The 15,189-nt window shown below is 33.7% G+C and overlaps 1 protein-coding gene across 7 annotated transcripts in view; it reads left to right on the plus strand.

Annotated features, from left to right (window-relative positions):
* Nucleotides 1-15,189, plus strand: part of ACAP2 (ArfGAP with coiled-coil, ankyrin repeat and PH domains 2) — a 127,824-nt gene that overhangs the window by 76,880 nt on the left and 35,755 nt on the right. For all 7 annotated transcript variants that reach the window (XM_081062974.1, XM_081062976.1, XM_081062977.1 and 4 more), the window contains exons 7-9: nt 1,809-1,853; nt 4,692-4,787; nt 10,351-10,425. In XM_081062974.1, the coding sequence (XP_080919100.1) occupies nt 1,809-1,853; nt 4,692-4,787; nt 10,351-10,425 (216 nt within the window). The remainder of the gene's footprint in view (nt 1-1,808; nt 1,854-4,691; nt 4,788-10,350; nt 10,426-15,189) is intronic.

A 15,189-nucleotide genomic window follows, 5' to 3' on the forward strand; every position in this document is an offset into this window, starting at 1 on the left:
TGTTTGGATTTCTCTTGATCTGTTTTGTTTTCTGATCAGTGTTTTAAAATTATAAAGCAACAGGCAGAATGTTCAGTGAGAATGACATATTAAAAAGGCAGATATGCTGTAATCTTTGGACAACATTAGTAAAGAGTGCATCATTCTTGTATAAACATTTTATTAAGTTGATATATAACAACATAAAAATAAAATTTTTGTTACGAATTTCTAGAGTTGGGAGAGATACCACATAAGGCAAATTTTATAGTAAGTTTAGTAAGTTTAGTCTAATTAAAATATTTAAGATCTATTAATTTGTTTAACAAATATTTATTGAGTGCTTACACTTGGGGAATACAGCTGGGAATAAGGCAAGAACCTGATCTCACAGAGCTTTACACCTTAGCTGGGAGAAGACGTAAATAAATAAGAAAATATAAGGTAGTTAATGATTGCTATGAAGAAAATAGCATTGATGTGCTAGAGCAGGGGTGTCCAAACTGTGGCACGCGGGCCAACTGCGGCCCGTGATCCATTTTTTATTGGCCCGCAGCAAATGCCAAAAATATATTTAGTTTACTTAAATAAACCAGGTGAGGCAATATGTACTTCACCTCGAGTGAGTGGCCCGGCTGCTTGTGTATTTTACCGCATATGGCCCTTGGTGAAAAACGTTGAAAAAAGTTTGGACACCCCTGTGCTAGAGAGTGCGTTCGGGCCTTTTTTAGACCTTTGTGAGGACATAGTATTTAAGCTGCGACCTGATAAGAGCCTCGTGATCATCTGGGCAGAAAATCATGACCTGAAGCCAGGACAACTAGTATGAAGGCACTGAGGTCCGATTAGTCTTGGGTTGTGGTTGGAACACAGAAAGCGGTAAAGTAGAAAACTAGGTTGGAGATGTAGACGGGAACCACAGCACAATGGGCCTTGAAGGTTCTCAGCTAGAACGTGATCACTCTGGTTGCTGAATGGATCGTAGGGAGTCAAGAGTGGAAACAGACTAGTTCATAGACTGTTGCAACAGTCTACAAGAGATATGATTGTGGTTGGTGGTAGTGGTAAAAGTGATGACAATTTGCTTTCGGATGTATGTTGAAGGGTTTTGATAAGCAACTGGTAGGAGGGGTGGGAAGGAGATGGAATTCTAAGAAATTCAAATACCTATCAAAGTGATAGTTTTGTTATTACAATATTATCCATACAACGCAGCCTGCATGGAATACTGTTCTGCCATAAGAAAAGATGAAATAGTGCCATTTGCAACAACATGGATGGAACTTGAGATTATTATGCTAAGTGAAATAAGTCAGATAGAAAACGTTGAGAACCATGATTTCACTATATGTGGGATATAAAGCTGAAAACAATACAGGAATAAGGCAAACAAATAAAGAAACAAAAACTCAGACACAGACAACAGCTTAGTGCTTTCCAGAGGGTAAGGGGGGAGAGGGTGATAGAAGAAGGTAAAAGGGATCAAATATATGGTGATGGAAAGAAAACTGACTCTGGGTGGTGAATACATAGTGTGATATATAGATGATGTATTACAGAATTGTACACCCGAAACCTGTGTAACTTTACTAACCATTGTCACCCCAATAAACTTTAATTTAAAAAAAATGAATGAGAATTTCATTGGTATGTTTGTCTTAACTGTTTTTGCAAAAAGTCGGTTGAAGGATGGAAAACTTGAACTTCGTTTTTATTTACTTTTCTAGAAAAATGTTAAGCTATTAGAATAAGTAACTTTTACAATATTGCATATGGATTAGTTTTTTTAAATAATTCATGGATGATTAACCAAATGTATTTTCCCTTAGATAAATGTCCTTCAATCAAAAAGGAGATCAGAAATCCTAAATTCAGTAAGATATTTATCGAAATGTTTTAATATGAAACTAAATATACATATTTAAGTGTTTAAAGAGGCATGATATCTGTGTATGTATATAAATACGTATGCATATTTATTCCGGGTTCATAATTAATCTTATTTATCTCATTGTACTTATATGTCAACCATTTTTTTGTCTCCTTCATCTTATAGTTATTTATGAGCTCCTTAAATCAGACATTAATATTTGAGATTGAGAGCACACATCAATAGTATTTAGATAATTTTTTTTCTAGGTTGTTGATATATCAACCTTTTCATTTAGTTAGAAAACAAATGGGAGGAAAATTGAAGATCACTTTTTTTTCCCCCTGAGCATCTACACCCAGAGTGACATTGATTTTTTTTCCTCTTATTTTCTGTCTTAAAGTTAACAAGGAAGTGGACAGGGAATGCTACTAGTATGGCATTATGCTTTCATATTTTGAGAACCATAGAATAATTTCTCTTCTACTTTGTTCACTGGAACTATTTTTATTTTTCTGAAAGGGTATCCTTAAATTGCCCTTGATTCTTGTCGTTACCCAGATTCTCCCTAAATTCTATGTTTATATTATTTCTTATCAGATAAGTACATTGTATTTCCTATCTATCTGTACCTCCTATTCCAGAGAGAGAGTAATGTACGTTAATTATGGAAAATAATGTGTGAAGGAAAAATCAAAATACTTACAAATCCTACTATGAGGGCAGATCCACTGCTAATATCTTGGTTTATATCTTTATACTTTTTCTTTCTCCGTGTGTGTGTGTGTGTGTGTGTGTGTGTGTGTGTGTGTGTGTGTATGGGAACGTGCATATGTACTTTTTAAAATTGCATTTAATTTTTTAAAGGCAATAAGGGTCATTCCTGTATACTGTTTTATAACTCTTTTTCACTAATACACTCCAAAAATATTTCTTATTTAATTTTTAATTTTGTGACCATGTAGAAGTCTACCATGTGAATTTACTAGGGGTGGGCAAACTTTGTTTTTGAAGGCCAGGTGGTAAATATGTTAGGTTTCGTGGGCCATGTGGTCTGTGTCACAAGTACTCAGCTGTGCAGTTGTAATGAGAAAGCAGCCATAGACAACACATAAACGAATGTCATGGCTGTGTTCCAATAAACCTTTTCTTATGGACATGGAAATGTGAATTTCATGTAATTTTCATGTGTCATGAATTTCCTGTCTTCATTTTCTTTCAACCATTTCAAAATGTAAAAACCATTGTTCATGGACCATTGAAAAACTGGCAGAGGAGCTGGATGGGTGTAGTGTGCTGGTCATGGGTTGCTCACCTTGAATATACCATAAATTAACTTCACCCATTCATGGATTTTTAAGTCACTTCCATGTTTTGCACATTAAAGTATAGCATTATAATGATTATTCTAATGAATATGATGACTTCCTTAGGATAGATTGACAAGAGATTACTTAGTCAAAGGGTATAAGGATTTATTAAGACTTTTTAAAGATACTGTCAAATTTCAAGGGTTACACAGCATTTCCACTAGTTGTGTGTGTGGGTGGAAGTTTTTCCACGTTTTGCCAACAACGGTATTAGCTTCCCTCACTCTAACCACAATTTGGTAGGTAATGATTGTTCAATTTCGCATTTATGTAATACAAATGAATTTGAATGTTTTTTCATAAATTTTTTTGTTCACTTGTGTTCCCTATTTATGTCCTTTGTCTCTTTTTGGAGTGTTCATCTTTTTCTTACTAATTTGTAACGTCTCTTACGTATTAAGATTAACCCTTTGTGATGTGTTGTTTTCCTAGTTTATCATTTATCTTTTAATATGCTTATGTGTTTTGATGTGCAAGTGCATTTTACATTTTTATGTAGTCATAGCTATTAATATCCCCTTTTTATATAATTCAGTATTTTTTAATATTCAAAGTTTTTTAATATACAAAGTTGTATAACCATCATTATCTAATTCCACAATAATATTTTAGTGAGCTTTGCCCTTTTGTCTTTCTGTTTTATTAGTTGGTTTTTCTTTTTATAAAAATTTATTTTGAAGGATTCTTGAGTATTAAGGACCTTTGACCTATTTTAGATTTCAGAGAATTAAACAGATGCCTCCTCTTGGTAAAAATAACATGGATGTTTGGAGGATTCTTTCAGTATTGTGATTGAATTATTTAATTCTTTTTCATATTCCAACTTTAATGAAAACAAGGGTGATTTTTCTTTCACGAATAGGTAAAATGTAGGAAAACTTGAAAAAGTCTCAACCCATTAACAATATTTTTGGATTTTTGGAATGAATATAGACTCATTTTATTTGGTATTGAGAAAAAAATGAGCATCTCCCCACTTTGGATTGTGATTAACGGTCTAATAGGTTTGTAAAGTGTTTGTGATTGTTTTGAGAGCTTCGTATTTCCCCTTCTAATCTTTTAATGTCTTATTTGCAATTTAAGGTTTTGTGAGTGATTTTGGATGAAGGACACATAGCTATTTTATAATGTACCTAGGAAAATAGTTTTCACTATTGAAAACTTGATTCTTTGAATTATTACTATAAAAATTTTGATTGGGTATAGTTTAAACAACTAAAATTTGGGGCATTGTGAAAATTTTAAACCACTCAGGAATTTCTTTTATTAATAAATAAAATTGGTTATATTTGCACATATTTCTGAAATGCTCTTGTAAGAAGAATGACTCAGTTTAATTTTAAATCGGTTTGATATTTTGGTCTCTTGCAGAATAATTTTTAAACAGTAGATATGAAAAGGATTTTTTTAAATTTTGGAATATTTATCTTAAGAATTGATTTTAAAATGATAATCTTTTTTTGTCCTACTAGATGTTATCCTTTATGTTTGCCCATTTGGCCTTCTTTCACCAAGGATATGATCTATTTAGTGAACTTGGGCCCTACATGAAGGATCTTGGTGTACAGGTAATGTACTATACTTCTTGATTCTGTGTTATACTGATACCTATTTTTTTAAATGAGATATAATTGACACATATCATTATATTACTTTTAGGTGTACAATATAATGATTTTATATATATATATATTGTGAAATGATCATAATAAGTCTAGTTTACATCCATCACCCCATATGCTTATAATTGTTTTCTTGTGTTGAGAATTTTTAAGATCTACTCTTATTATCAACTTTCAAATATACAATACAGTATTGTTACCTGCATGTACATTACATCCTCAGACTGTATTTATTTTATAACTGAAAGTTTGTACCTTTTGATGCATTTCACCCATTTCTTCCTCCCCCGTCCCCCCACTTTTGGCAACCTCCAAATTATTCCCTGTATCTATGACTTAGGGTTTTTTCATATGGTACGTGGAGATCATACGGTATTTATCTTTCTCTGTCTGACTTATTTCACTTAACTGTGATGCCCTCTAGGTCCATCCATATTGTTGCAAATGGTAAGGCTTCATTCTTTTTTATAGCCAAATAATATCCCATTGTATATATGTACCACATCTTCTTTATCCAGTCATGTGTTGATGGACACTTAGGTTGTTTCCATTTCTTGGCTATTGTAAATATTGCTGCAGTGAACATAGGGATGCATTTATCTTTTCTAATTAGTGTTTTGGATTTCTTTGGGTAAGTTCCCAGAAGTGGAATTGCTGGAACATAAGGTAGTTCCATTTTTAATTTTTTGAGGAATCTCCATAGTGTTTTCCATACTGGCTGCACCAATTTTTAATCCCACCAACAGTACAGTACACAAGGGTTCCCTTTTCTCCACATCCTGGCCAACCCTTGTTATCTCTTGTCCTTTTGATACTAGCCATTCTAACTGGTGTGAGGTAGGATCGCATTATGGTTTTGATTTGCATTTCCCTCACGATTAATGATGTTGCATACCTTTTCATGTACCTGGTGTCTTCTGTGGAAAAATGTCTGTTCAGGTCCTCTGCCTTTTTAAAAATTGGATTGTTTATTTTTTTGCTATTGAGTTGTATGCATTCTTTATATATTTTGGTTATTAACCACTTATCAGGTACATGATTTGCAAATATTTTCTGTCATTTGGTAGATTGCCTTTTCATTTTGTTGATTGTTTGCTGTGCAGAAACTTTAGTTTGATGTCCCACTTATTTCTTTTTGCTTTTGTTGTCTTTGCTCTGATATCCTTTTTTTTTTTTTTACTTTAGCATATTGGGAAATTTAATTTTCACTTATTTAATGAAGAAGATTGATGCTACAGCATATTTATGTATGGCTGAAATGTATAACCAAAAAGGAGATTTAATTAAAAGATGTTTCAGATAGCATATGAGGGTGCCGAAAAGAAAAAAATTAAAAGCAAAATACTTGTTTTACAGTACATAACTTAATTTATTTTTCTTTTTTCGTATTTGGAGAATTGAGTTACTGTCTTAATGGTTTTCTCATATGAGTTATATCTCTTGTTTGTTTTCAAAAAGATTTGTATTTTGGTATTTTGAATAATAAAATTTTAGAAGTTTCAGATCATAGAACTCTTGTGAACTTTTTTATTTTATACAAACAGGCACATGTGTGAATTATAGATATATAAGAACATTATATAGGAATTTCATTATGTTCAAATTATTTTTGATATCTAATCAGAACTTTATATCAGCTCTGGTCTGGGACATTTTTGTTGTTGATTAGAGAGCCTTCTGGATTTAATAGTATCAATTTTTAGGTGATTTTCTTTCCCAAAATGGTTCAGGTTACTTTTTGAGGAGACGGAATTACAGATGAAAAATAGAGTTTAGGGAAATGGAAGAAAGGTAATAGTGGAATGAGAATTGCATTCATTGACCGTATTTAAATATGGTGCGCAAGCTGTATGTATGCTGAGGTGGTGTTGGGGAGGGATGGTGTTCAGGGCGCATGCCATGAATTACAGAGGTGCTGTTCTTGGCCTCCTCAGAACTTACTCTATTAGAAGAAACCAAAAAGTCACTACACTACTTATCTCTGTGCTAAGTGCCCTGTCTAGGTATATAAATTGAGATTAGGTTTGTTTGCATGTGATAGGAAACTGAAAATAGTAGCTTCAACAAGATAGAATTTTATTTCTCATATGTAAAGTCAAAGGCCTGGTAGGATTGATCTGCAGGTACCCAGACATATTATATTCTTTGATTCTACCTCGTGGTTCAAAGTGGCTGATCAAGCTTTAGCCATCATACCACAATTCCTACTAACCGAAGGGAGGAAGGGGGAAAGAAAGATGCAGTCCCTCTCTTTAGGGATATTTCCTGGACATTGTACACTTCTGTGTACATCTCAATGTCATAATGGCTGCAAGGAAAGCTGGGAAATATAGACTTACTACTAAGTAACCATGTGATCGACTAGAATTTGGGTGTTTTATTGTTAAGACAGGAGAGAAAGTGGATACTGGGGGGCAGCTAGCTGTCTGTGCTGCATAGTGGAGGATCAGTATTAATAGGGACATATAGATAGGCCATCTAACCCAGCCTGGGGGGAAGGCGAGACCTAGGCTTTAGGTACTCCCCGATCTCATCAAACATTAGATTGTACCCTCACCTTACATTGAGCATAATTCACAAAAAAATGAGTTGGATTGTAGTTGACTAGTTAAAAGAATTGTATATTTTAGGCATTTATTGATTTCAGTTTTTCAGTTTTCCCCCTCCCGGCTCTCAAATAATTTTGCAGGTCTTGAAAATGATCGAAGCCCTGGTGCCTGTAGTGCCCAGTGGATAATAAGTCTTGTTTGGAGGTGGCCAGTTAGGATATTCTTTCGGTAATTCAGTTATGAGATAACGGCATCTGGAACTAGGGTCATGGCAGTAGGGATGGACTCAGATAGAAATAAGCGATATGTAAGATACAGCCAATTTGAGGGTAGTGAGACATGAGGAGTTCAGGTTTAAATGTGTTGATTTTTGAGCATATAAGTGGATATCTAAGTGGATGTATCTGGAGCTCCAGAGAAAGATAATAGGCTGGAGGAATCAGTAGCAGATAATTGCTAACTGAAACCACAAGAATGGGTGAATTGACCTAAGGAGAGTTAACAGGTATCAGAATCATGGAGCTATTTTTTTTAAATGTAAGTGCCCATGCCTAAAGATTTTGATTTGGTAAGTTAAAGTCAAGGTCTACTAGTATAGTGTAAAAAGAAAATCTAGTTTGGGACAGGGCCCTAAGAATGACCAACTTTCAAGAGATGGCTAGGTAAGAGGAGCTGTATGAAAACAAAATGAGAGAGGGGTTAGAAAATTGGGAGACTGTGGTAGCACAGGCTAAAGAAAGAGGGTCTCAAAAAGAAGGGGGTTGTCATCAGTACAAATATTGGAGACAAGATCAAGTAAACCTAGGACTGAGAACCATCTAATGGGTTTAGAAGCAAGAAGGTTACTTGTTACCTCTGTGAGAGTTGAGGGTCCTAGCGGCAGAAATTCTAAACTAATTTAGAATTAGAAAGCTAAATACAGTGGGTAGGTGGAAATGAAGTGGGCAAGTAGAGAACAGGGAAAATTTTTCAAGGAGTTGTGTTATGAAGGAAAGAGAGAGGTGGTAGGTAGAATGGAATGTGTGTTGGAGGAAAGTTTTATTTCAGGTGGTCTGATTTGCATAAATTTAAAAGTGGATGAGAATGGCAAAAGTTGAAAAGCAGAAAGTGATGGTATCTGAGGTGATGGAAGTGGAAGGGATTCAGAGCACAGGTAGAAGATTGAAGGCACCTGGCTAGTTACAAGAGTTGTTATACTCGTAATGTCCAACACAAATAGAAACATGGGGCATATCCTGCTGTGCTCCAAGCTCTCTCTTCCTGATATAGTCTCCTGCATCTAGGAGACTGCTCTGCTTCATATCTCCCCAACTCATACTTCCCCCAACCCTCTTCCAAGTTGAAAAATAATTTTTTCTTTATATTTCTGCCCCATCAGAGAGGGAGGGGAATTTCCCCCCCTTTCTGCCGCAATAGCAGTGGGTTGAGATGCAGCAGAGGAATTGACTACCAATTCGACAGGCATAAAACCATTACTTGCATTGCAGTACTATGTGGAAAGTACATGCACTCAAGTTTATAAATATTAGTTTGAATCTTGAGGGCTGCCTTGTACTGTACTTTAATCTGAATGAATAAATAATATTTATATGCCATTCAATTAAAGGCTGTAAAACCATGGTATAATGGTTGTTCCACTGATTCAGTATAAAAAACTGTTGAGGACGTTTTCGTAGGTCAGCATGTGGCAGCATTACCCATTAAATCAATGTTACATGTTACTAAGGTATGTATGTATTAGATCCTAAAGTGGAGTAGTATAGTTACGATCTAAATCAAATATTTTATAATAGTGATAGTTCTGTTTCAGTGTGTTTTCTTTTTATTCTTTATTACTATTCAGTGATACTAAGATTCTGTGACCAGAATTATTCTCCTGTAGAAAAAAACAGCATTTGTGACAGAGTGAATAAAGGATCAAATAGTTTTTTAAGAAGACTTTTTTCAATTCAGCTTTTAAAGGATATCAGTTAAAACATTTGGACGTTTAATACTTTATCTTCCATATTCCTGTTGATATTTACATTTTTTGTTTATTCATTGATCATACATTACTCAGTTAGAGGTCATGGGGGTTCAAAGACGTGACATGCATCACAGTCTAGAATAGTACAGGCACATAATGGAGTGTTTTATAACCCATTTGTTTGTTATTCCAGCAAAGAGAAGCTCAAGCAGGCAGTACATTTTGTCATAATACTGGAAATCAGATACTTCTCTTTTGATGGAAAATCGTCTTTTCTGATGGAAAGGAACAAGAAAGAAATGGGTTTTATTACTTCATAAGTTTTTTGAGCTTTTAAAACAGAATCTAAAAATGGGTGATTTTTTTTTTTAATATCCTGGTCTCATGAATGATTACTAGTCTATTATTATCACTAATATTTCTTAGCTTTTTCTTTTACCTGGTGAATTATTGTTCTACATTTTAGGTTTGATTATAACATTAGGAAGTTAACTTGAAAACATGAAGCATCTTGAGTGATTGAAAGTTTTGTTACGTTGAACTTGTGAGAGTGGGCCTGCGCTAGCTTAGTTGCTACTTTTTTCTGTTTTGGAAAAAATCACCAATGTATCTTCTTTCTATCTTTGATTGTAACTACCAGAATTGCTGAGTGGGGCAGCAGGGAACTTAAGCTAGAGTCGGTCTTTTTTTTTTATTCAAGAAGAGAACGTGTTATCACTGTTGTGTCCTTTACAAGGCCTCTTGTCACATTTTCTTGAACTGTGACTGTTCTTAGAAATGTTTTCTCTAGAGGAGTTAACAGATTTTCTCAAAGAGAGGAGGATTTGGTACTAGGAAAAAAAAGAACCCCCAAAAAGACTTCCACTTTAAAGTTGTAGCCAAAGTGCCTTTTGAAGTTAACTTAAATTGACTGACTTATTGGGAATATGATTTAAAAAAAATAAGCATACTTTTTTTAAAGTCTGTATAATTTTCTTCTTTTCCTCCTTTATAGTTGGATCAATTGGTTGTAGATGCAGCAAAAGAGAAAAGAGAGATGGAGCAAAAACATTCCACCATTCAACAAAAGGTACTTGGGGGGAATCAAAGAAGATTAATTGCCATTTTACACAATTATTTGAATATTGGTTTCAGCAAGATACCATTGTGTTAGGACAAATCCTTTGAGGTGCTTTAATAGTTAAATTATATGGATTAATTCCTCCTTTTTTTGTGAAAAGTGAAATCGTTTTCAGATGTTCTGGCATTTATTTTATTATTATTTTACATCAGAATATTTGGAAGCCGTGCTGCTCTTGAACCAATTTATAAAAATGTCAACCTTAATTTAGGGCCTTTAACTTAAAAGTGGCCCTTCGCTAGAATTTAAAACACTATTTATAATTTCAGTTAGGAAATCACCAACGCCTATAAAAGCATGGCGGTAGGGCTGCAGTGTGGGCGGCGTGGAGGAGAACCCTTAGCATCAGCGTGTGTGTTTGGTATTCTGGACTTTCCAGCTGCAGTGACTGTACGGCAACACTCCCCATTTCTCACGAGATGCTGAAATGTCACTTGCATTTCTTGCTAATTTGCCTAAGCTTAGCTAAACTAATATTTGAAAAACGTATTTCTAAATGAAAATTTAGATATGAAACCAGTTTTTATTTCTGTGTGCTAAAAGCTTTGAAAATGACACACCTGGAACTCAACCTAATAATATTTTATCCTATATAGTTAGGGATTTTTTTTTTATGTAGTAATCTGAAAATAAAAGAGAATTGGAGGTTGCATGTAATAATACAAGTATGTGACAAGATGTCTTGTATACTTATCTGTCATGGGACATATCGTGATTAAGAAGGTGGTTTTGACAGGGCAAGGCTTATCCATTGCACTCTGGATGTGCTGATCTGTGCAGTTTTCCCAAATGTGGGAAACTCAGCTGCATAATTTGTGGTGGCGGGAACTGCATTCATACTTTCCTCTAAAACAGAAGAAAAAGATGCCTTCTTGCATTGCTTTAAGAAATCTGTTCCTTTGGTGTTGCGTGGTCAATCAACTTTTATTATGGTTTATTTAGATTTAAAATACCAGTAAACTAGATCTGATGTAGAGCATGCCAGTGGAAAAAAATGAAAGTGAAATCAATAATAAAAGTAAGGAAAGTTTTATTGATGATGGGTTATTAATACTCAAAGAGAAACATTGTTTAAAAAAGCAAAGATTGTCCACTACACCATCTTAAATTAGAAGTGTCTAGCTATAGTCAGGCAAGACTAACCTGACTGACCATGTTTTGTTTTGCTTATGGTTAAATCACTTTTGGTTGGGTAACTTATTTTAATGATATTACCATGAAAAGGTTATTAAAAATTGGAACCAATCATTTCTAATTAAAACGAGATTTTGATATTTGTAGAAACATGACTATTTGCTTAAACTGAATTATTTGATGAATGTTACACGTCTTTTAATATCTTTCGCTATTATACATACAACTCAAAGGTGTAGTTGATTATTATATCTAAATAATTTATTTGATTTTAAATAATAGTCAATTACTGTTTTCCTTTAAAGAAAGTGCTCGTTATGTATACTTACCTTTTTTCTGCCCTTAAATGCTGACACAAGGCTGCATTACAGGTAAAAAAAAAAAAAGAAAAAGGAACAAAGATCCAGTTAACTAAAAATTAAGAGAAAGTACATCTAATGTAATTATTTAGATTTTCAAGAATTGAAGTTAAAGAAATGATGATGCTGTGCACATTCATGCAAACTATTGTTTTAAATGTTGTACCCCGTTCCCAGCAGGCAGCACTGGGTGAGAGTTCCCATCGCTCCTTGCTATACCTCATTGTCTTGTGAGAGGTTTTAATTTTTGCCAATTTTGGTGGGTAGATTTTAAAATCTCATTGTGGTTTTAATCTATGCTTTAGTCACAAATGATCTTGAGCCCTGTCCCCTATGTCTGTTGTCATTTGGATATCCTGTTTGTGAAATGTCTGTTAGTCGTTTTTCCAGTTTTTTCCATCAGATTGTCTAACTGCTGATCAAATTCTTCATATATTCTGATATAAACTCCCTTTTGGGGTATATGTGTTTTTAATTTTCATGTAGTTTTTCTAATGTCTTACTTTTGTGTGTGTGTGTGTGTGTGTGTGTGTGTGTGTGTGTGGGGTTCCTTTTTGTGTTTTGTTTAATAAATTCTTTCCAACACAAGATCATGAAGATGTATCTCCTGTATAAGGTTCTAAGTCTTTATAGATTTGCCTTTTATGTTCAGATCTTTAATTCATCTATAATTGGTTTTTTGTTTTTGCTCTAAGACAGAGATCCAATTTCCTTTTATTCTCACAATGGTAGCTAGTTGATCCAGAATCAGTTATTAAAAAATTTGTACTTTCCCTACTACTGTGTGTTTTATCCTCTGTTATACATCACAGTTCCATACATGTGAGGTCTGTTTCAGGCTCTCTATTCTGTTTCATTGGTCTTTTTGTCTTAATTGTGCTAATACTATGCCATCTTAATTATTTTAGCTTTGTAGTATATGTTGATATCTGACAAAGCAAAGCCTTCTACCTTCTTTTCTTCAAAAGTGAATTGCCTAAGTTGTGCATTTCCATATAAATTCAGGAGCAGCTTTTCAGGTTGCATAAAAATAGCTTTTGGGATTTTGATTGGGATTGCATTGGATCTATGAATCAATTTGGGGAATTGATATCTTTATTTTACAGTATCTTCTAATCCATAAGCTTGAAATATTTTTCCATTTAAGTTTTTTTTAATGTCCTTCATAAAATTTAATAATTTTCTTGAACATCTTTTGTTAGATTTATTCCTAGACATTTATAATGCAAATGTTATTATAAATGTTATCTTAAATATTTTTCTTCCCTGTTTACTTGCGTTATATATAAGAATAATGTTGATTTTTTTTTGTATTGGTTTTATGACCAGTAATCTTGTTAAACTTTCTTTAATACTAATTTATCGCTGAATGCTTCTGGATGCTCTGTGTATGAAGGCATATCATCTGCTAATAATGATAGTTCATTTTCCTCCTTTCCAATCCTTTGCTTTTTGTTACCGTGCTGGCTAGGACTTCCAACATAATCTTGAATCAAAGTGGTAATTAAAGTTCTTCTTGTTTTGCTTGCAATTGCAAAAGGGAAAGCTTCTATTAGATTGCCTTCATTGGCCTACCTTGGTCTTGCCTTCTGTTACCTGGGCCCCACACCAGTTTCAAGTTCTCCTGGTGAGGCAAATGCCCTTAAGGTGAAAGCTGGCTTCCTTGCTCTGCTTACCTCTTTGGCTTCCACTTTTCACTTAATCTTTTGCCTTTGAGTATCTCTTTCTAATTCATCAGCTTATCAATATTTTAAAATTCTAATGTTACATATTATATCCAGCATTATTGCTTTCAGTATAAAATCAAGTAATCTGTCACATTTTATGTACTATAAAATATTAATTTCATATTAGTAGTAATTAAGTAGAAGAGTTAATTTATCTCAAGAAATGTAGTTGAAAATTAGAATTCTATAATGCACTGCACTTTCAAGGAAGTCTTATTTGATGTTTCAAGTAGCATCAGGGTTATTAAAAAACTGCCAGTGTTACAAATGAAACCTTTAGGATGTTGCCCAACTCAGTTGTATCGTTTGCTGACTTACTCCTGTCTGCATAAATAAATTATAGCCTCAAATGAATTTTAAGGGAAGCAATTAAAGTTTCCCTGATTTTTTTTTTTCCAAAGAAAAAAGTAGGAAGAAATGTAGCAATTCATTTACAGATTCTGTTTCATTTGATTATTTTGGATTATCATATCTTTTTATTGTTAAATGTTGAGACATGTCAGAAGAGATTTTGCTTTTGCTTTTGACTTTAGTCTATTTTCTTTTTAAAAAAATCTTGTAGACGCTTAGATTTGGAAGGCTCTCAAGGAGTCTCGCTCTGCCTCCCCGGCGGTGCAGGGCCTATGCGTTCCAGCCATCTTGGCGGGTGGTCATCCAGCCCTTGTCGAAATCTTTCTCAAGACAGAAAGTTTACTGCTCCTTACTAGGACAGCATTTTAATTTCCATCACAGAAGTAACTTTGAAAGTTCTGAGACTGATTTTTAAAGTTTTAAATTTGAGGATAACAGCCATCTTGCAGTTTTGTTCAAATTACTGTGGAAGTTCATCAGGAGCTATTTTAAATATAGAATTTCTGATTTGAAAAGTTCGTGAATCCTTGGAAGAAAATTAAAAGTTTGAATGGCATTCAAGTGAAGATTAGCATGGTAGAAGAGTATCATGAGTGATTCTGTAATCCTCATAAAAAAAGTGAGCTCAGCATACCCACTTCAAATTGTGGTTCTTCTTTGCAAAACTGAATTTTATTTTAGGAAAAAGAATGCCTTTGTCTTATTTCTGAACATCCAAATAGTGGGGTTATTACTCCTATCAGCTTAAAAAACTACTATAATATTAATATATTTAGAAAATAGTGGTAAATTTAAATAATCCCAATTAAATATATCCATATTCCCTTTTTTGTTGGCATACATATCATCATAAAATGTGGGGAAAATATGAAAACATTTTAAATGTAACACCCTATATAATATTAAGTTGTTCTCTGTCTATTTGTGTACATATTTTTTTGTACTTTCAATCACAGTGTATATACAATTCATATTTTGTTTTCTCTTTTAGAGTATATAATCATCTGTGTTTTACATCATCATGATAATAATTATTGCATAACAGTCCACTGAATTGAAATACATTAACATGTGGAAACATTTTTCTATTATCGAACAGTTAGGGCCCCCCTTTTTGTGGATATGGTCGATAATCACTATCT

Source organism: Rhinolophus hipposideros (assembly GCF_964194185.1).
Source record: "Rhinolophus hipposideros genome assembly, chromosome: 2".
In the NCBI taxonomy this organism is placed as follows: Eukaryota; Metazoa; Chordata; class Mammalia; order Chiroptera; family Rhinolophidae; genus Rhinolophus; species Rhinolophus hipposideros.